The following is a 22,167-nucleotide window of genomic DNA, read 5'->3' as shown; positions in this document are numbered from 1 at the left end:
GGACTGTTCTCCCCGCTGTGCTCTGGGAGGCGCTACAGGAGCCTCAGAGCCCGCACTACCAGGCTCAAAAACAACTTCTTTCCCAAAGCTGTTGCCCACCTGAAACTGGCTACCCACTGAACTTATTTTTAGCTTTTGGTCTTCATGTGTGTATATCTTATACTATGTTTGATGTGTTTGTCTGTGTCTGTCTTGCACTGTTTGGTGAAGCCACAGCCCTCATTTCATTTTTAACATGTACCTGCACATTGTTTTTAATGAACATAAATTGAATTGAATTGAATTGAAATTGATTTTTAGGAAAATCCTACTCGTTCCACCTTTAACATGGACCTGAGTATTTTAAATAAAAGAGATAGGGAAATGTGATAATTTCTCAAAAATCTAAAAAAAGATAGATGTCTGACGTTTATTATCAGAAAGTCGCCTCGGTGCAACTTTTTGTGTAGCTCCTATTCTGCCACTTGCTGAGCTGGTAACATTGTAGCTAATCTAGTATCAAACTGGAATCTGTTTTTATTGTTTGTCACATGTTTTGTATATATTGTATTTTGGGTATATTTGGCATATATTTGGGTTTTGTCACGGGGAGTTGAGAGCCCATTTAGCATAATTAACTTTCCTTCCAGTCACTGTGGCAGTTTCCATTAAAGGACATTGGAAACCTCTTTTCTGTGCACTGGAAAATATTTTGTTTGTGCACTCAAGGCAATTGGTAAATCATCTTATTGGAGGAATTACAGATAATGTTTGTGTATAATGGCATGCTAGTTTCCTTCATGTTGCTGGTGTATATAGTCATTCACACCTCAGATAGACAGTATACATTTTTTCTATGCATTGAGTGAGCATTGTTGTCATTTTAGATTATTTTGAATTGTATAACTGCTGTGGAGTGTTGGCTGGGTTGTGTTGTTTTTCTGCCAACATGCCTGTCGTCAAGAATTGTATCACCCTCACTTTTTGTTGACACTTTTGAAGGACTTTGCGCCTTGATGATGTTGCCGAGACCTCTGATTTAAGGTCTGAAGGCATATTTCTTAATGAACATCTATTGAATGAATGCATGTTTACTACAATTGTGTGTTTTGCATATTAATGTCATGCAAGGATTATGCCCGCTTTATAGAATCCAGTAGTCTTGCCACACTGTGGTAGTACAATATCTGTGAGGGCAATTCATATTTGATGTTTGCTTCTTTCACCATGACCTTACATAGCTTAGATGGATGCTTGAAGTCCACGTGTAGTAGAACAAAGGTAGTCTTAAAAGTGTCTTCTCCAGGTGCACAAATAAGGACCTATTGTTAATTGTTGACTGTATGGGAGATTCATTGAGTGTAGCAAGTCTGTACACACTAAATGGAGAAATGGCCTTGGTGGATGAGAGTTGGAAGACATGAGATAAGGAGGGGAAGAACAGACAACTGTCCTATAAGAGAGACTGGACTGTACTGATCGGTGCACATTCAGGCACCTGGACTTGGATGCGTCTGTTCATGAACATATATTAAAATCGTGTGACAATACTGTAAGAGATTTTTGTCTCGTTCCTCATTTCTGTCAGCGTGGAATTCAATAATCACCACGACAATATCAAAGGGTTGTCATGTTGTCCTCATAAAACAAATAATAGTTAGATCTATCTATCTATCTATCTATCTATCTATCTATCTATCTATCTATCTATCTATCTATCTATCTATCTATCTATCTATCTATCTATCTATCTATCTATCTATCTTTTACCCAATTTTATATATATATATAAAACTTTGTTTAAAGAAACACTCAATGGTAGGGAAAGTGCTCAACAAATGAGCAAAATAATCCAGTGAGTCAAGTAAATTCTTTATGACAGTACAAGCCTGTTTCATGCCATAAGCAATCATCAGCTGTCAATCTATACACACACACACACACACACACACACACACACACACACACACACACACACACACACGTTATATACACTACCGTTCAAAAGTTTGGGATCACATTGAAATGTCCATATTTTTGAAGGAAAAGCACTGTACTTTTCAATGAAGATAACTTTAAACTAGTCTTAACTTTAAAGAAATACACTCTATACATTGCTAATGTGGTAAATGACTATTCTAGCTGCAAATGTCTGGTTTTTGGTGCAATATCTACATAGGTGTATAGAGGCCCATTTCAAGCAACTATCACTCCAGTGTTCTAATGGTACAATGTGTTTGCTCATTGGCTCAGAAGGCTAATTGATGATTAGAAAACCCTTGTGCAATCATGTTCACACATCCGAAAACAGTTTAGCTCGTTACAGAAGCTACAAAACTGACCTTCCTTTGAGCAGATTGAGTTTCTGGAGCATCACATTTGTGGGGTCAATTAAACGCTCAAAATGGCCAGAAAAAGAGAACTTTCATCTGAAACTCGACAGTCTATTCTTGTTCTTAGAAATGAAGGCTATTCCATGCGAGAAATTGCTAAGAAATTGAAGATTTCCTACACCGGTGTGTACTACTCCCTTCAGAGGACAGCACAAACAGGCTCTAACCAGAGTAGAAAAAGAAGTGGGAGGCCGCGTTGCACAACTGAGCAAGAAGATAAGTACATTAGAGTCTCTAGTTTGAGAAACAGACGCCTCACAGGTCCCCAACTGGCATCTTCATTAAATAGTACCCGCAAAACACCAGTGTCAACATCTACAGTGAAGAGGCGGCTGTGGGATTCTGGGCTTCAGGGCAGAGTGGCAAAGAAAAAGCCATATCTGAGACTGACCAATAAAAGAAAAAGATTAAGATGGGCAAAAGAACACAGACATTGGACAGAGGAAGACTGGAAAAAAGTGTTGTGGACGGATGAATCCAAGTTTGAGGTGTCTGGATCACAAAGAAGAACGTTTGTGAGACGCAGAGCAAATGAAAAGATGCTGGAAGAATGCCTGACGCCATCTGTTAAGCATGGTGGAGGTAATGTGATGGTCTGGGGTTGCTTTGGTGCTGGTAAGGTGGGAGATTTGTACAGGGTAAAAGGGATTCTGAATAAGGAAGGCTATCACTCCATTTTGCAACGCCATGCCATACCCAGTGGACAGCGCTTGATTGGAGCCAATTTCATCCTACAACAGGACAATGACCCTAAACACACCTCCAAATTGTGCAAGAACTATTTAGAGCAGAAGCAGGCAGCTGGTATTCTATCGGTAATGGAGTGGCCAGCGCAGTCACCAGATCTGAACCCCATTGAGCTGTTGTGGGAGCAGCTTGACCGTATGGTACGCAAGAAGTGCCCATCCAACCAATCCAAGTTGTGGGAGCTGCTTCTGGAAGCGTGGGGTGCAATTTCTCCAGATTACCTCAACAAATTAACAGCTAGAATGCCAAAGGTCTGCAATGCTGTAATTGCTGCAAATGGAGGATTCTTTAACGAAAGCAAAGTTTGATGTAAAAAAAATCTTATTTCAAATACAAATCATTATTTCTAACCTTGTCAATGTCTTGACTCTATTTTCTATTCATTTCACAACATATGGTGGTGAATAAGTGTGACTTTTCATGGAAAACACAAAATTGTTTGGGTGATCCCAAACTTTTGAACGGAAGTGTATATATTGTGTGTGTGTGTTAAACTATAATTTTATCCTAGTTCTCGGCTCCAGGCAAAGTAAGCGCCCCCCCAAAGAAAAGCTTGCCTCGGGCCCCCTGTTGTCTAGAGCCGGGTCTGCGTCCATCTAGGAGGTATTCTATCAATTCTATCCACGCTTCTTCTTCTTCTTTTTTTTTTATTGTGGCGTTATGCCACAATATCTCCGAAAAAATAAAGACGCATGTTGACCGATTACATGCTTATCTCAACTAAGTTTCAAGTAAACTCATTTTCCGTGCTGAAATGAATGGAAACCAATGACCGACCGGACAGTTATGAAAGACACATTCAAACAGTCTAAAACGCTAAGGTTACGCTTTGGAAAATGGTGGGGATACGCGAACAATATACGTGATTTAAAGTAAAAGTGCCTAAACGTGTAAAAAACACCGGGTTGGCCCTTTAACCATTTCACCGCAGACAAACAGGAGGCGGAAGAGGTGTGAGCTGCGCTGCGCCTTTCTGTTGGCTGGACTCCGACCGGACCAAATGGCTAGAAGAAGACGTTGTGGCAAAATCAAACTTTCATAAGAAGATTAGAAAAAAAAACAAACAACAAAAACAAAGGTAAGAGGAGCATCTAGGGAAACCCCGATCTCTCACATCATACACGCCTTGTTCAGTGAAAAACACTGCATGTTTATGAAGCTTGCAGGAGATTGCTCCAGTTAGAAATACGGAAACGTGAGGAAGTCTGGGCAGCGTGCACAAGTCTCGTAGTTTTTCAAGGCAAGTATTGTATTTTTTTTCTAAAACATCATAATGTTGGTTCGGGCAGAAGTTATCGTGGCTGGCTGATATCACGGAGATGGGGAACAGCAGCAGTGACAGGGCCAGTGGGGGTCAGGGTGAAAGACCATACCGAGATGGACAGCAAGGTGGGAAGGAGACCCGGTCCAACATATTGATGGACAGCACAGAGGACGCAGACGATCCAAAGGTATAAATGCTAAAACCCTTGCCATGTGTGCATATAAGTACAAGGAAAGCCTCAATGTGTTTTCAGGCAGTAAATATAAAAGGTTCCGAAGCCACAACAAATAAATATTGCAGTGGTTCTCAATCTGGTTCTCGGGGTGCCACCAGTGCTGCTGGTTTTCTATTCTGCCAGGTTAATCTGATGTTCCAGGTTTAAAGCCTCCCTGTTTGGAGGCTGTAACAATGGATGAATGTTTGACCAGCAGTATTGGTGCCATCTGAAGACCGGATTGAGAACCACTAGAATGTTGCATTGATTAAGATTGTATTATCTGAGTATGGGCTCAATTTCGAGTCTTAATTTTGAAGGCTTCGCTCTCATTTCGGACTTCACAGCATGACTCAGACTTGACTCGGCCTCGGACAGTGCAGACCTGGGATAATTTTTTTCCAAGACCAGTCATGTACAAAATTTTAATTTACCTTTTTATCTTTGAAATGAATGTAAACTTCCCCTAAGAAGATCAATGAAGGCAATCTAAATAAATGGTAAATCGACTGAATTTATATATTGCTTTTCTAGTTTACCGACCACTCAAAGCGCTTTACAATGAATGCCTCACATTTAGCCATTCACACACACATTCATACACTGATGGCAGAGGCTGCCATGCAAGGCTCCATCCTGCTCATCAGGAGCAGTTAGGTGTTCAGTGTCTTGCTCAAGGACATTTCGACATGCTTCTCTGGAGGAGCCGGGGATCGAACCTTCTGATTACTAGACAACCCACTCTACCTCCTGAGCCATGCCGCCCTATAACCCCCATCTAATCTAATTCACTACATTTTTATTGATATTATGCCTGTGAAACATAGGAGAAATTGGAATCTGAAACATTCCTCCCATGGCAGAGGAAAAAAGAACCTAAATAGATAATACAGTGTTGTGAAATTTTTTTTTACTACGATGATAGACTACTACTTTTACAGTCATGGTCTTTAATTGGACTTGCGCTGTTCTGGTGTTAGTCTTTACATAAGCTTTGGCCCCATTGGTCTTTAATCGGACTCACCACTTTAAAGTCTTAGACTTGCCTCAGACTCGATTAGCTTCGGTCCCAGACTTGATTCAGACTCAAAGACTTGGTGTGGACCTGGTCTTGCCTTGGGTGGTCTTGGTTTCAAGGCTAATCTCTATTAACAGATTCTATATATGTAGAATTAGATTCTGTATATAGAGAACCTATATACAGATTATACAGTGCATCGGGAAAGTATTCACACCCCTTCACTTTCCCCACATTTTGTTATGTTACAGCCTTATTCCAAAATGGATTAAATTCCTTTTTTTTCTCATCAATCTACACACAATACCCCATAATGACAAAGTGAAAAAGGTTTTGTAGAAATTTTTGCAAATTTATTAAAAATAAAAAACTGAAATATTGCATGTACATAAGTATTCACACCCTTTACTCAGTACTTGGTTGAGGCATCCTTGGCAGCGATTACAGCCTCAAGTCTTCTTGGGTATGAAGCTACAAGCTTGGCACACCTATATTTGGGGTATTTCTCCCATTCTTCTCTGCAGACCCTCTCGAGCTCTGTAAGGTTAGATGGGGAGCGTCGCTGCACAGCTATTTTTAGGTCTTTCCAGAGATGTTCAATGGGGTTCAAGTCTGGGCTCTGGCTGGGCCACTCAAGGACATTCACAGACTTGTCCCGAAGACACTCCTTCATTGTCTTGGCTGTGTGCTTAGGGTCATTGTCGTGTTGAAAGGTAAACCTTCGCCCCAGTCTGAGGTCCTGAGCGCTCTGGAGCAGGTTTTCATCAAAGATCTCTCTACTTTGCTCCATTCATCTTTCTTTCGATCCCGACTAGTCTCCCAGTTCCTGCCGCTGAAGAACATCCCCACAGCATGATGCTGCCACCACCATGCTTCACTGTAGGGATGGTATTAGCAAGGTGATGAGAGGTGCCTGGTTTCCTCCAGACGTGACGTTTGGCATTCAGGCCAAAGAGTTCAATCTTGGTTTCATCAGACCAGAGAATCTTGTTTGTCATGGTCTGAGAGTCCTTTAGGTGCTTTCTGGCAAACTCCAAGCAGGTTGTCATGTGTTTTTTACTGAGCAGAGGCTTCCATCTAGCCACTCTACCATAAAGGCCTGATTGGTGGAGTGCTGCAGAGATGGTTGTCCTTCTGGAAGGTTCTCCCATCTCCACAGAGGAACGCTGGAGCTCTGTCAAAGTGACCATTGGGTTCTTGTTCACCTCCCTGACCAAGGCTCAGTTTGGCTGGGCAGCCAGCTCTAGGAAGAGTCCTGGTGGATCCAAACTTCTTCCATTTACGAATGATGGCGACCACTGTGCTCTTCGGGACCTTCAAAGCTGTTGACATTTTTTTTGTACCCTTCCTCAGATCGGTGCCTCAATACAATCCTGTCTCAGTGGTCCACAGATAATTCCTTTGACTTCATGGCTTGGTTTCTGCTCTGACATGCACTGTCAACAGTGGGACCTTATACAGACAGGTGTGTGCCTTTCCAAATCATGTCCAATCAATTGAATTTACTACAGGTGGACTCCAATCAAGATGTAGAAACGTCTCAAGGATGATCAGTGGAAACAGGATGAACCTGAGCTCAATTTTGAGTGTCATAGCAAAGGGTGTGAATACTTATGTACATGCAATATTTCAGTTTATTTTTAATAAATTTGCAAAAATTTCTACAAAACCTTTTTCGCTTTGTCATTATGGGGTATTGTGTAGATTGATGAGAAAAAAAGGAATTTAATCCATTTTGGAATAACGCTGTAACATAACAACATGTGGGGAAAGTGAAGGGGTGTGAATACTTTCCGGATGCACTGTATATATATATACTAGAATTTGTAGGCACGGGTCATAATTTTGGTATTGGAAGCATTCTGGTTTCAGTTTCCTTTTCCATTTTAGCCCGAGCTGTATTGACCAATCACATATGAGTACAGGGACATGATTTGGTTGCATGTTGGTGACAGTCCGTATGGGGAGCAAAAGAGGTGGAATGCTCTGGCCAAAATCATCTGGACCTAAAACACCTACAAAAAAAAATTTGACTTGTGTTGACTACTTGTGAAACAATCTGGTCATAGAGGTCATCTCAACTCCAATTCCATTCCCGTGTCTCAAGTTATTAATCTGACTGTAAACAATGACGGGCACACGGAAGAGGAAGTCTTCATTGGAAATGGAAGTGAGCAGCCAACAGCTGCACCAGAAGCCCTGAAATATTGGCCGTTGTCCTCTGGGTCTGATATTGCTTCAAGGCTAGTATTGATATTGTGTTTTCTAGGCTCCACAGGAAATTCAGGAGTTTCTGGCTTGGCAACAGGATGTGGAGAGTGAGAGTAAAAGTCCAACACTGGCTAGGCCCACTGTTTTCAGATGGTCTGGGGGGGCCAAAGACGTCTTTGTGTCTGGCTCTTTTAACAACTGGGCCACCAAGATCCCACTCAATAAAAGGTATTTGAGTTGATATTGTTTTGCCCACGTTGAGATTTTACATACATGGATTATGCCTTTTGATATAATTATGAATTTATCTCTCAACCACAGTCACAGCAATTTTGTGGCTATTGTTGACTTGCCTGAGGGGGAGCACCAGTATAAGTTTTGTGTCGATGGGAATTGGATCCTCGATCCGACTGGGGTGAGTGAAAAAGTTTCTGTCTTCCTAATATTGCAAACAACACCATTGTGGGCCCATGTATGATCATTCCTGAAACACAGAAATACGTCTAAGTCTGCATGCTCCGGCATTGACCCTTGCACTTTTGCTATTGCTGCTCATATTGTTGAGGATCCGGGAACTGTCCCGCATTATACTGTCGTCAGTCACTTGGGGTCAAATTACCTAAAACATGAACATGATGATACCACTTAGAGCTACATAGATAATTATACTACCTGAACTCCGTTTATCTACCTGTTGCTGAAATGGATTTAATTAACCCTTAACTAACTTAATTAACTATAAATTTGAATTGCATAAATAAATCCATAATGAAATTTTAAGATAGAATCAGAATTATTTAAGTTATACAGAAAATGGGGTATTTTCAGAGGACTGTAGAATACACATCAGTGCTTTTGTGAATGATTTTTTAAATTTTAACCAGTATCATTGTTCTCTTGTTTATGTTGATGGTATTTCAATGGTGTTCAGTGTTGTCTCACCCTTTTTCATTCACATGTTACTTCTTTTCATTCTTCTTAGGCTGTGACGACAACAAAGACGGGAACAATTAACAACATTATCCAGGTGAAGAGGACCGACTTTGAAGTGTTTGATGCCCTCAGGATTGACTCACAAGAAACTGCAGATATCTCGGGTACGGACGGTAGATCTGGACTATGTTACTGATCATTTCATAGTCTAAAAGATAAGTTTGGATAAATGTCAGATCTGATAAGTTGTATTTGCCAGTAAATTCTGTTTCATCCTGCTTAGAGAGCCATATAGGCAGGTTAGCTTTATAAGGTAAGAAAATGAGTGCCTGAGATTCAAGAGTATCTGAATGTCAGTTTAGTATACTTGCTTGTGATTGACAGCTGACATGATACTACATAAACTGATTTGTCGACGCAAACCCCATCTATGTGGGTCTCCTGGTAGGTCCAAATAAGTTTGAAGAGCTGTTTGAAAACATTACTGGACTCAGGCCTGATTATTGCCCAGCTAGATCACAGCATACTAAGATTTGTCAAAGAACATATGAAAACTTGCATAACATTGATGCTAACATGATCATACTTTGTCAGACTTGTCCAGCTCTCCTCCAGGCCCGTACCAACAGGAAGCATATGTAACCAAGTCAGATGACAAGATTAAGCATCCCCCCATCTTGCCACCACACCTGCTGCAAGTGCTGCTGAATAAGGACACAGGCATATCTGTAAGTGTAGGCCTGATGCTGGAACACATGTATTCTAATGGTATACAGTATAGTAGTGTACAAAAAACCTCTTACTCGTTCATTTGGTCATAATAATTTTTATTCTGCATTGTCACCAGTGTGACCCCACCCTGCTCCCAGAGCCAAACCATGTGATGCTGAATCACCTGTATGCCCTCTCCATTAAGGTAAAACCATGCTACCTGTGGGATTAAGTGATCCTGTGATTCCTTATGTCTTGGTTAGTTGGCCTAGTAGTTTCACTAAATTTGTTTAGATAGATGGATAGATATACTAAGTCAAGTTTATTTTATAGCCCTAAATCACAGTTAGAATGTTCACACATTGGGAAAAAAGGTAGATGCAGTAAACCACAATGGATGACACCCCTCTATTCCGATGAGGAAAAACGCAGCAGAAAAAAAAAACTTTTCGGGGAGATTTTTTTTTTTTAATAAACCTCACGAAAAGCATTATGGAAGGAGTCTCTCTTCCAGTTTGGATAGGTGTGCAGTAGGGGCCAAGTGTTTTATTTCTAACAAATTGAGAAATAAAACACTCATTGAAAAGCACTTTAACAACTGCACTTGAAGAGCAACTAAACCCCACACCACTTTTGTGAGCTTGCTACCATCTGAAGGTGGAAAACCTCCTTATTGGTGATGTTCGCACACCAGGATAATCACAGCTGCAGATAATGTAGAATTAATGATGGGTCCACTTGATTTAGATGTAGCAATGAGCAGGCATTGACAACGATCTATAGTTTTGTCAATGCTTGCTTATTTTTTTTCCCCTTTTTCTCCCCAATTGTACCTGGCCAATTACCCCACTTTTCCTAGCCATCCCGGTCACTGCTCCACCCCCTCTGCTGATCCAGGGAGGTGCTGCAGACTACCACATGCCTTTTCTGATACATGTGGAGTTGCCAGCCGCTTCTTTCCACCTGACAGTGAGGAGTTTCGCCAGGGGGACGTAGCATATGGGAGGATCACGCTATTCCCCCCAATTCCCCCTCCTGATCCAGTTTGCGATCCAGTTTGGTGGAATCAGCATCACTTTAATCACTTCTTAACACCTGTTTCAACAGGTACACTGATTTATCAATGTATGCTGCATGTTACGTATTCCTTATGTACATCTACTGATGCAGTGGTAAGGGCAAGTTTATTTATATAGCACATTTCATACACCAAGGCAAATCAAAGGGCTTTACCAATAAAATAAATGGCCAATCAGATGGAGGAGGAACCTCCCAATAAAACCTACTGAAATTCAGTCCACAAGTGCAACAAGATCAACCAGGGAACTCTCACTGGAACGACAATATCAGACCCCAACAAAATGACAAGCAGTCAAAAAGTTTCTCCCGAGGAGAGACTCGGTTACATCCGAGTACTTTTGCAGTTTGTGAGTCAGCATAGTACAAGGTACAAAAGCTACACAATCAAAGAAAAGGTGCTGTACAAGATTTGACTGGCACCATGCAAGATTAGCCTAGCAACACACAACCCACCCAAACTGACCCCGTAAAATTGGGAGTATGAGAAATGCTAAAAATGTGTAAATTAATGATCGAGTACAAGTTTGTGGAAATGAGAAGAGGAAAAGCGGTTTTCATTAAAAGCTAAATAAAGGAGTGCCCCTGGTGGCTCACCTGGTAGAGCGCATTACCGCAGCAGCTTGGGTTCGAATCCGGGCCGGGCCCTTTGCTGCATGTCATCCCATCCCTCTCCTGCCTTTCCTGTCTCTCTCTACTATCGCTATCAAATAAAGGTGGAAAATACAAAAAAAGCTAAATATAGAGGTGTATACTAGTAAACAAAATAGTATGTTTACTAGTATACAGGTTTGGTAGCGTATTGGTGTATTGGACTGTTAGTAGTACAACTGTACCCCTCCATACCTTAACAGGGCTCTGTTTGTCAACCTTACCTTTCACCTTAACCAGGGTTCATATCCAAACCAGAGTTGACAAGTCCCCCCCCCCCGCCCCCACCCAGACCCACATGTCTTAGTCTGCAGTTTGGCACCTGTCCTCCTCAGTAAATTTTTTCTGTGTGTTATGTTTATATTTTATTCCTTTCATCTGCTTCTTTATAACCTATGATCAACAGGGAGCTTATTTACTCAGCGTCCAAAGACAATTACTCAACACCTCATTTCTCTGTGTTTCAGGATGGGGTCATGGTTCTCAGCGCAACCCACCGATACAAGAAGAAGTACGTCACCACTCTTCTTTACAAGCCAATATAACCCAAGAAATCCATATGAGCTGGTCTCTTCCAACGAAATCAAATATATGTAGTGCTTTAATCCTGTCGTGTTATGTTAATCTTTTATAAGTACTTTTTAAATTGTACTCAGTCAATGATCATACCTCTCGAAATGAGAGACGGCTGTTTGTGCTTTTGTAAACTGAAATTCTGTGCTTTGCTAAACCAAAAAAAAAGAAGAAAAAAAAGGTTTATTTTCAATCTCACTAGAGTTTTAACATAAACCATTTCATGAAGTTTGAAAGAGAAATAACTTGTAATGGGTTTGCTTTGTACAAAAAAACTTAATGAAATGATCACAAACAATTTATTTTGTTTTGCAATACTATCCTTTAATTATAAACTAGAACTGTATTTATGAAAAAAACCAGGTAACGCTTCACATTAAGTGCATGTAATAAATGTTAGCTAATAGGTAATAAGGCCCTAATAAGTCCTTATAAAATGCTTATTAACATTATTATGTGTTAATAAGACTGTATAAGTGTTAATAGGCCCTGTGATGGCCTGGCGGCCTGTCCAGGGTGTCTCTCCGCCTGCTGCCCAATGACTGCTGGGATAGGCTGCAGCATCCATGCGACCCTGAGAGCAGGGTAAGCGGTTTGGATCATGGATGGAAGTGTTAGTAACGTCATAAACACGTTTTCGGCCACTAGGTGGCGCTTGCAAAATATGCAAAACACTTTTTCACCCAATCTGCATTAAGACTTTACAGGTAGCATCTAAGGACCCTCATGATTAAAAGTTATTAAAATAACTTTGATAGTCCACAAAATGAAAGTTAAGGGCATATTAACTAACGCTTATTATGGTGTTATTAACACAATGTTAATAAGAATTTTATAAGGACTTATAAGGGCCTTATTACCTGTTAACTAACACTACATGCACTTCATGTAGAGCGTTACCAAAAACTACAACATGTTAAACAAATTAAATGCTTTTCTTTTTTTTCCCAAACAATTTGCAAGGAAAGTATTCTTGTGCAATGATTTCCAGTGTGTTCTTCCAACCTTTACCCTGGGATGACCTTCTGTTCTTTTCTGTGTATTTATGAGCATTGCTGATTCTTAACCATAGCTCTCTTCTTTATTACCCATGCATGTAGCGTATCACCGATCACAGTGCATTGAGAACAAGCATTTGAAATGCTCTCACTGTTGTGTGTTTTCTCACTTGACCGGCTGTGTGCTATAAATGGAAAAATACACAACTGTAATAATGAGGTAAACACAGCTGCAAACAGCGCCGTGTAACTTGGAGCTTGTCGAACCTAAACAAACAAAGATACAAGGACACTGGTAGGCTGAAAAAGTCCACTTGAACCAGGCACACCGTCACTCTTACTTTTAATTTAGAGTTGAAAGATTTATTTTGAATTGTTGTGACCAATGTAATATCTCCATTTCTCTACTTTAGACCAAAAGTTCACTGTTTAAAGAGCTGCTCTAGCTCTTTTAAACCAGGATGGAATGGCTCAGTTGACGCAGTGAACTTTGGGGTCCAGGTGCTGGTTGTTAGGATTGTGTGTGGCCTGAGCAAAGCAGTGAGCTGCCAGCCGATCACATTCACACACAGCGGCCTCGCACTTGTCATTGGTAGCTGCAGAGACAAATAAGGATGAAGGGTTAGCCTTAACTACTCGTGAGGAAAAATATTTCAGCACAATTTAAAGTTAATATTGTTATATACTCTGCATGTATACAGACGGGTGACAAATGAAAAGAATACACCACCATAAGGTGTCTTAGTAAGGTGTTGGAGCCTCCAGAAAAGCTTCAGTGCTCCTTGTCATAGATTCTACAACTGTCTCAACTCTACTGGAGGGATGAACTCCATTCTTCCAAAAGATAGTCCCTCATTTGGTGTTTTGATGGTGGTGGTGGAGAGTGCTGTCTAACATGTCGGTCCAAAATCTCCCAAAGGTGTTCAACAGGGTTGAGATCTGGTGACTGTGAAGGCCATAGCATATGATCTACATCATTTTCATACTCATCAAACCATTCAGTGACCCCTCGTGCCCTGTGGATGGGGGAATTGTCATCCTGGAAGAGACCACTTCCATCAGGATAGAGATGTTTCATCATAGGATAAAGGTGATCGCTCAGAATAACTTTGTATTAACCTGCAGTGACCCTTCCCTCTAAGAGGACAGGTGGACCACATGCATTTTGCTGCAACCGCTACCCCCAACAAGTCAGTGGTGAAGAACAAAAAGCATCTGAAATCCCATGTTCATTTCTATCATGCTTCGGGACAAGCATAATTTCCTGTGCATGGATAAACGATCATGTCTTGTTTGCTGATAATGTGACAATACCGCTCGTGCTTGTTGCACCAGACCATTTGAGCCAATAGCAGTGGAATTAAGTGGTGTAATGAAGCACCAGAGGCCTCAATTTGTTGTGTACACACCCAGAACTTGATAAATTAATTAAAAAAAATTACAATTTTGCTTTAAAACTATCCATCCATTATCCTGACTACTTATCCTGCTCTCAGGGTCGCGGGGATGCTGGAGCCTATCCCAGCAGTCATTGGGTGGCAGGCGGGGAGACATCCTGGACAGGCCGCCAGGCCATCACACAGGGCCCACACACACACACATTCATACCTAGGGGCAATTTAGTATGTCCGAGTCACCTGACCTACATGTCTTTGGACTGCGGGAGGAAACCGGAGCACCCGGAGAAAACCCATGCATACACAGGGAGAACATGCAAACTCTACACAGAGGATGACCCAGGACGACCCCCAAGGTTGGACTACCCTGGGTCTTGAACCCAGGACCTTCTTGCTGTGAGGCGTCTGTGCTAACCACCACACCACTATGCCACCTGCTTTAAAACTAGTAGTTGCAAAAAAAGTACAATTATATTTAAGTTATTAATTAATTAATAATTTTCATTTAAAATTACGGTTATATTAAATTAATTATATTTAAAAAAAGTAAAATTAGTAAAAATAAAAGTAGCCACAAAAAAAAGTCACAATAGGAATTGAACTCCAACCATGGCAATGTTACTGGTTTACTCTTAACAGTGATATGTGCAGGGCAACAAACAAAACCTTAATAATTATGTTTATTAGCATACATCAATTTTTTTCACCCGCCAGTGTTTATTATATGTAGTTGAATCATGTCAGTGTCTGTTGTTTAATCCAGCCGTAACACTACCTGAACAGGTGACTTGTTGATTCTTGCAGGTGAAATCATAAACCAGGACATAGGGGAGGTTGGCAATGCCCGTGCATCCAGGAGTTTTTCTGCTTGTTTTATAGCATTTATCGTGCACTTTACAACACCTGACAGTAAAGGGTAGAGGTCAAACTTATCAAAAAAATTCAGTTTAGAATATCTTTACAGTTGTAGTAGAGTTTTTTGACATTCCTGGACAAGTAGGATACAGAGATGAGTGAAAAGTCTCCTTACTCGTCCACCTCATCCACAGGAGCTCCACTCCCCCCGAAGCCACACCAGCAGCCGTAATCGTTGTAGATGAGGGGGTTCACTGCTGGCTGGGTACACAACATCATTTTCCCAAACTGCCACAAGGCCTGAGGAAACATTGCACCGCTGGCCATGCAAACTAGCGAAAAGGACTAAGGCAATCAGTTGAACGCTTACAAATCAAATAAACAGAGTCAGGTTGAGTGGAATAACTGATTTGGCCACTATAATAACAGTGATCCTCTCCAAAGACAAAAAAACAAAAAAAATCAAAATGGGGCAGGTTGAGGACTACATTTCTAGAATAAAAAAAATATATACTATATAAATATTTTCATAGTTTAAAAACTGTCATTTCCAATTGGGTAAATGCATGCTGATTATATAAGGCATCGAGCATTGAATATCAGTGTTTAATTTGACTGGTAGCTTTGTGGATAAGTAGACACTGAAAGGACAAACTGAATTCTTACCAGTAACAAGGAGCAGAAGAGGAGCTGTGAGATTCATGGTCATCGACAACAGAGACGAAATGAAGATTAGTTTAGTCCAACCGGCTCTTATACCCAGGAAAGGAGGCCAGAGACGGGAAGAGATATCAAGTGAAGCGGGGGGTGGGCATTATCCAACATGGAGGGGGAGGGGGCACAGTACTTTTACTGTGAATTATTTCTTTCTTTTCTAGGGGAAATGCTTTTACTCCATTACGTATGTAACAGATGCTACTATTAGGAGCAGATGAGGACAGCAGAGTGAACACAATACATGTCGGGAGGAAATTATTATAAAATTGAATTCTATTGTAACAAATTTAACCAGAGTTCAACTTCAGTCACCTAAATGTTGAATTCACTCAAATATTGAATTGAAATTGACATTCCAGCACACAGCTGTGTAAATACCAAACATATGGCAGAATTCCCATACATTCCCACTGCAGCGTGTGTGTGTGTGTGTGTAAAAACATAATGTTTAATTACAATAGAATAGATTAAATCCTGTCAATCAATCAATCAAGACAGACAGCACCCCATTGTTATTGGTCTATAAAAATGATTGGAGCTCCAAATCAGAACTTCACCTGCCAAGTGAATCCATCTTGCGCTTTGCTTGCCTTGGTCTTCGGTCTCCCAAGTGGTGAGTACTCAGCAGACACGGATTTTATTTTGTCTAAGTGATGACCATTTTGTTGATGTTGATGCTTTTCTCTGAGCTGTAACAACTTCTTCTTCCTTCTCCTCCTCCCTCTTCTTCCCTTCTGCTTATTCTTCTTCTTCCTCCTCCTCCCTTCTGCTTATTCTTCTTCCTTCTCTCCTTCTTCTTCTGACTCCTAGTATTGGCCTCCTAGCCGGGCACTGTGGCAGTTCAGGTCCATGATCCTGTGCACCATAAGAGATAGCTGGCCTATCATGAGCTACACTGACTACGGCTCCTACTGTGGGAAGAGCAGCTCTTCACACCGGTAGATGATCTTGACAGGTATGCATTGACAGAGGGAGAGGACATACCTAACATTCATTATACTCTGCACTATTTCACATTGTATGCAGTCATTTGTTTGTATATTTTAAATGTGAAACCTACTTCTGTCTTTTCTGTGCACTTGACACCTATTGCACATTGGTCTGTCCTGGAAGAGGGAAACCTCCTCTGTTGCTCTTCCTGAGATTTATCCCATTTTCTTTTCCTGATAAGGTTTTTTTCTCATTCGAGTCAAGGTTCTAAGGATGGGGATCTCACACATTGTACTGAGGGCAATACAAATAAACTTGAATTGACTTGACATGGGGTGGTGAATGTGAGAATGATTTCCAAGTGATCTCAGAATCCCCCGCCACACACTGGCATAACATGTTATTATCGTTTCACATGTCCTTTACTGTTATTACCTCTTCTGTTGTGTTATTTGTTCTGCACTGTACTCGACTCCTTATTTTGGACTCTATTACAGTACAGTTTACAGTTTACAGTTGTAAATCACGTATCTTGCTTTATATTCATTCGGCTGTATGTATGAAAAAATTGTGACACAGATGAGTGAAACAGAATCGAAGTTTAATGTAATTCACATAAACTCAGCTCATAATTATTGAGACTTTGAGCTTTTTCTGGAATCTCATTTTCTTGCTCATTGACACGCACTGTAATTTCTATGTCCCATATGTCTGTGTCTGTCAGATGCTGTCGGGTCCATGACAGCTGCTACGATGCTAACATAGTCATTCACCGAGTAAAAATACCAACCTTTTTTTTTTGTTTTGGAATTTTTCCCCCTTTTTTCCCCCCCAATTGTATCCAGCCAATTACCCCACTCGTCTGAGCCGTCCCGGTCATTGCTCCACCCCCTCTGCCGATCCAGGGAGGGCTGCAGACCACCACATGCTTCCTCCAATACATGTGGAGTCACCAGCCGCTTCTTTTCACCTGACAGCATTTCGCCAGGGGGACGTAGTGCGTGGGAGGATCACGCTGTTCCCCCAAGTTCCCCCTGCCCCCTGAACAGGTGCCCCGACTGACCAGAGGAGGCGCTAGTGCACTGACCAGGACACATACCCAAACCTAGCTTCCCCACCCGCAGACACGGCCAATTGTGTCTGTAGGGATGCCCGACCAAGCCGGAGGTAACACAGGTATTCGAACCAGTGATCCCCATATTGGCAGGCAACGGAATAGACCGCTACACTACCCGGATGCCCGAATTTTCTTCTTCTTTCGGCTTGTTCCCTGTTTCCCAGGGGTCGCCACAGTGGATTTGATAGTTTCCATCGGTACCCTGTGAAAGCACAGCACCGATGGTGGTCTTGTCAATCCACATAATGATTTGGCAAAATTTTACGTCGGATGCCCTTCTTGACACAACCTCTAACGCCCGAATACCAAACATTTTTTGATTTAAGTTTCATAAATGCTATGCTTTGCCTGACTTCCTCTGATTTATAGCATTATGAAATAAATACTTGAGGTTTTTTTTTTTTTTGCTGTTGGTCAGACTAAGTAAATACTTTTGGACTGGAAAGTTAAGATGGGCGTTCTTAAGTATGTAACCCTTTCTTAGGCACTATTTATAGTGTATTTACTGTTGTGTCTCTAGGAACCTAAATTCTTAAGTGTGGCAGATGGTGTAGTCCACTTGGATTATTTTACATAACCTTATAAAGGCTAAATGACGCGGTGCCTCCACCTGGAATAACAAAACACCCCCTATTGTGTGTAATTATCTCCCAGGAAAACTAAGTATAAATTCTTCGAGGAAAAAAACAAAAACAAACAAAACATTAGAGCTAGTACATTGCGCATATACATATATAGCATTTTTTTTTCGGAAACCGTCAGTGGTGTTGATAAATGTGCTCAACAAATATATATATATAGTATACACTCACTGGCCACTTTATTAGGTACACCTTGCTAGTACCGGGTTGGACCCCCTTTTGCCTTCAGAACTGCCTTAATCCTTCGTGGCATAGATTCAACAAGGTACTGGAAACATATCCCCCACACCATTACACCACCACCACCAGCCTGAACCGTTGATACAAGGCAGGATGGATCCATGCTTTCATGTTGTTGACGCCAAATTCTGACCCTACCATCCGAATGTCGCAGCAGAAATGGAGACTCATCAGACCAGGCAACGTTTTTCCAATCTTCTATTGTCCAATTTTGGTGAGCCTGTGCGAATTGTAGCCTCAGTTTCCTGTTCTTAGCTGACAAGAGTGGCACCCGGTGTTGTCTTCTGCTGCTGTAGCCCATCTGCCTCAAGGTTCGACGTGTTGTGCGTTCAGAGATGCTCTTCTGCATACCTCGGTTGTAATGAGTGGTTATTTGAGTTACTGTTGCCTTTCTATCAGCTCGAACCAGTCTGGCCATTCTCCTCTGACCTCTGGCATCAACAAGGCATTTTCGCCCACAGAACTGCCACTCACTGGATATTTTCTCTTTTTCGGACCATTCTCTGTAAACCCTAGAGATGGTTGTGCGTGAAAATCCCAGTAGATCAGCAGTTTCTGAAGTACTCAGACCAGCCCGTCTGGCACCAACAACCATGCCACGTTCAAAGTCACTTAAATCACCTTTCTTACCCATTCTGATGCTTGGTTTGAACTGCAGCAGATTGTCTTGACCATGTCTACATGCCAAAATGCATTGAGTTGCTGCCATGTGATTGGCTGATTAGAAATTTGCGTTAACGAGCAGTTGGACAAGTGTGCCTAATAAAGTGGCTGGTGAGTGTATATATATATATATATATATATATGTATATAAACATACAATGAGAACAGAATATGCATTAAAGAAAAGGCAATGTCCCACAGTAAATGATTTTAAATACAAATGGATGTGTATTGTCAACACGAGAAGTAAAACACACCCAATATGATCCGGATCAACGTTGGCGTGCTTGTTGGAGCTAATGTGAATCCTCGTCGAATTAAACAACTGGTTACCTTTGTAGTCACGGTGAACAGAATACAGAACCCGGGAGCATCCCCATTGGAAGCGGTCACGTCTGACTGACGTCTGAGGCGTCCTCGTACAAATAAGAAGATCCAGGTCCTCTCCATGGCCGGATTAACCCACCAGGGGGCCCCGGTGCATGCACATCCATTGCCCCCCCCCCCCCGCCCCATCAGATAGGCTACGCAAACAATACTAAACATTGTTAAATGTAAAACTAATGCAAATACCCAACATGGTAGTCGACACTAGGCCAATCTGCGTGGGATTCTGATGGCGACTACAAAGTACAACACAATTTTGAATCACAAAACAAACAGAGATGAGAATAGCTGCTCACAGCATCGCAAACATATTGCGAAGCCTTCTTCCCACTTACAACGGCTTACCAACAGGAAATAAATGTTTGTTTCAGAGCAAATAATTTTGTGAAATATGGGCATATTTTAGTAAAACTATCTGTTTAATTATTTTTCAGTATGGGCATTCTAGCTAGCACATTTGTTTATACACAATGAAACAATGAATTTGAAGGATTGGGTTTGCACTACTTATTCTTACTTCTAAAAGTAGGACGAAATTTGCCTCACTTTCAGAATTTTCAAGCACTTAAGACCAAATTCTCACTTTGAGCGGCTTTATACATATGGGCCCTGAGCTGTCAAATTATGAGGTTGTGGGAGTGCAGGAATGAGGAGACAGAGAGATTGAATTGAGTCAATTCCGTTTATTCGCCACACAAAACGACACCGATACAGCACAATCTCTCGTGGCAACCAGCTAACTGCTAGGCTGCTGCAAACATGGCTCCACCCCGGAAACTCTAAGCAGTGCCTACGTCAGCACTCTGAACGTCTGCCTTAAAGGAGCAGCACCCCCTGGTGAATCTACCCTCAATTGTGTATCACCACGAGGTTACCTTTGCATCACAAATCCCATTTCCAAATCTTCCAAGATCAACAGAAACTATAGCTTGGGCCCCACATCAATATAGAATGTAGCTTGGGCCCTGCATCAATAGAGACTGTAGCTTGGGGCCCTGCATCAATAGAGACTGTAGCTTGGGGCCCTACAGCAACACAGACTGTAGCTTGGACCCCGCATCAATAGTAACTGTAGCTAGGGGCCCCACATCAATAGAGACTGTAGCTTGGACCATGCATCAATAGTGACTGTAGCTTGGACCCCGCATCAATAGAAACTGTAGCTTGGGGCCCCGCATCAATAGTAACTGTAGCTAGGGGCCCCACATCAATAGAGACTGTAGCTTGGACCATGCATCAATAGTGACTGTAGCTTGGACCCGGCATCAATAGAAACTGTAGCTTGGACCCCGCATCAATAGTAACTGTAGCTAGGGGCCCCACATCAATAGAGACTGTAGCTTGGACCCCGCATCAATAGAAACTGTAGCTTGGGGCCCCGCATCAATACAGACTTTGTAGCTTGGGGCCCCACATCAGTAGAGACTGTAGTTTTTGGCCCCGCATCAATAGAGATTTTGTAGCTTGAGGCCCTGCATCAGTAGAGACTGTAGCTTGGGGCCGTGCATCAATAGAGAGTTGTAGCTTGGACCCCGCATCAATAGAAACTGTAGCTTGGGGCCCCCACATCAATAGAGACTTTGTAGCTTGGAGCCCCGCATCTAAAGAGACTTTGTAGCTTGGGGCCCTGCATCAGTAGAGACTAGCTTGGGGCCCCGCATCAATAGAGACTAGCTTTGGCCCTGCATCGCGATGCAGGGTTGGAACAAACGTCCCTTGTAGGGTATGATTGGGGATCCCTACTATACGCGAACACAATACCCCTGCCTTTTGGGGCCCCTTGTGGTCCGGGGCCCCGGGGCACTTGCGCGGCATGCCTGGTCCGTAATCCAGCCTTGGTCCTCTTGTCTTGAACAGTGGTAGCGAATAGTTCAGCTACGAGCAGCCAGCAGCACTTTTATCAGTGCAGAATCCTTCCATCATGGCGGAATTGATGCAAACGAATACTGGAGTATTCACTACAGTCCAGGAACGCTCTGCGACACTTTAAAACTTAAAAATAAAAAAATAAAACGACTTTAGCTCAGGCTACAATACACTCACTCTCTGTGCAGCTGTGCTAACTGCTACATAGCAGGACTAAGCTAATCCACTCGCCCGCAGGAATACTGAACACAAGGAGGATTTCAGGTTCACATGTACGTATATGCACAAACGGGCCACTTTTTGCACCCATGGTATGTAACATCGACAAACTATAACATATATCCTAAATTTAAACTGCAAACCATCCACTATCCTAAAAACTCATACATCCCGTCCAGACTTTCTTTTGGTCTCCTCCCAATTTTAGCCCCCCCCCCCCCCCACGAAGCATCAAGGGAAATATAGTCTCATCATTATGTATCTAGTATACTAAGTTCTCCCCCTGCTAAGATAACTTTAAAGTCCCCATTAAAGAGACTAGTCAAAAGATATAATGTTGGCTTAAAATCCTGAGCTCCTACAGGT

At 41.9% G+C, this 22,167-nt stretch overlaps 2 protein-coding genes across 2 annotated transcripts; one reads left to right on the top strand and one right to left on the bottom strand.

Annotated features, from left to right (window-relative positions):
• Window positions 1-4,064: 4,064 nt before the first annotated feature.
• On the top strand, window positions 4,065-12,839 carry prkab1b (protein kinase, AMP-activated, beta 1 non-catalytic subunit, b). The gene is made up of 8 exons (XM_056288829.1): window positions 4,065-4,197; window positions 4,409-4,570; window positions 7,885-8,054; window positions 8,148-8,241; window positions 8,809-8,923; window positions 9,354-9,487; window positions 9,607-9,675; window positions 11,666-12,839. The coding sequence occupies exons 2-8, from the start codon at window positions 4,439-4,441 to the stop codon at window positions 11,741-11,743; spliced, it is 792 nt and encodes a 263-aa protein (XP_056144804.1). The 5' UTR covers window positions 4,065-4,197; window positions 4,409-4,438; the 3' UTR covers window positions 11,744-12,839.
• A 194-nt stretch (window positions 12,840-13,033) lies between these two features.
• On the bottom strand, window positions 13,034-15,762 carry pla2g1b (phospholipase A2, group IB (pancreas)). Its single transcript, XM_056288880.1, has 4 exons — window positions 15,688-15,762; window positions 15,197-15,353; window positions 14,942-15,069; window positions 13,034-13,365 (listed from the first exon to the last, which is right to left on the bottom strand). Exons 1-4 carry the CDS (start codon window positions 15,728-15,730, stop codon window positions 13,241-13,243), a joined length of 453 nt encoding a protein of 150 aa, XP_056144855.1. The 5' UTR covers window positions 15,731-15,762; the 3' UTR covers window positions 13,034-13,240.
• Between the last annotated feature and the right edge of the window lie 6,405 nt (window positions 15,763-22,167).

Source organism: Lampris incognitus, chromosome 1 (genome assembly GCF_029633865.1).
Source record: "Lampris incognitus isolate fLamInc1 chromosome 1, fLamInc1.hap2, whole genome shotgun sequence".
NCBI lineage: Eukaryota > Metazoa > Chordata > Actinopteri > Lampriformes > Lampridae > Lampris > Lampris incognitus.
The sequence above is the reverse complement of the archived record's forward strand: the minus strand, read 5'-3'. Positions and strand labels throughout refer to the sequence as shown.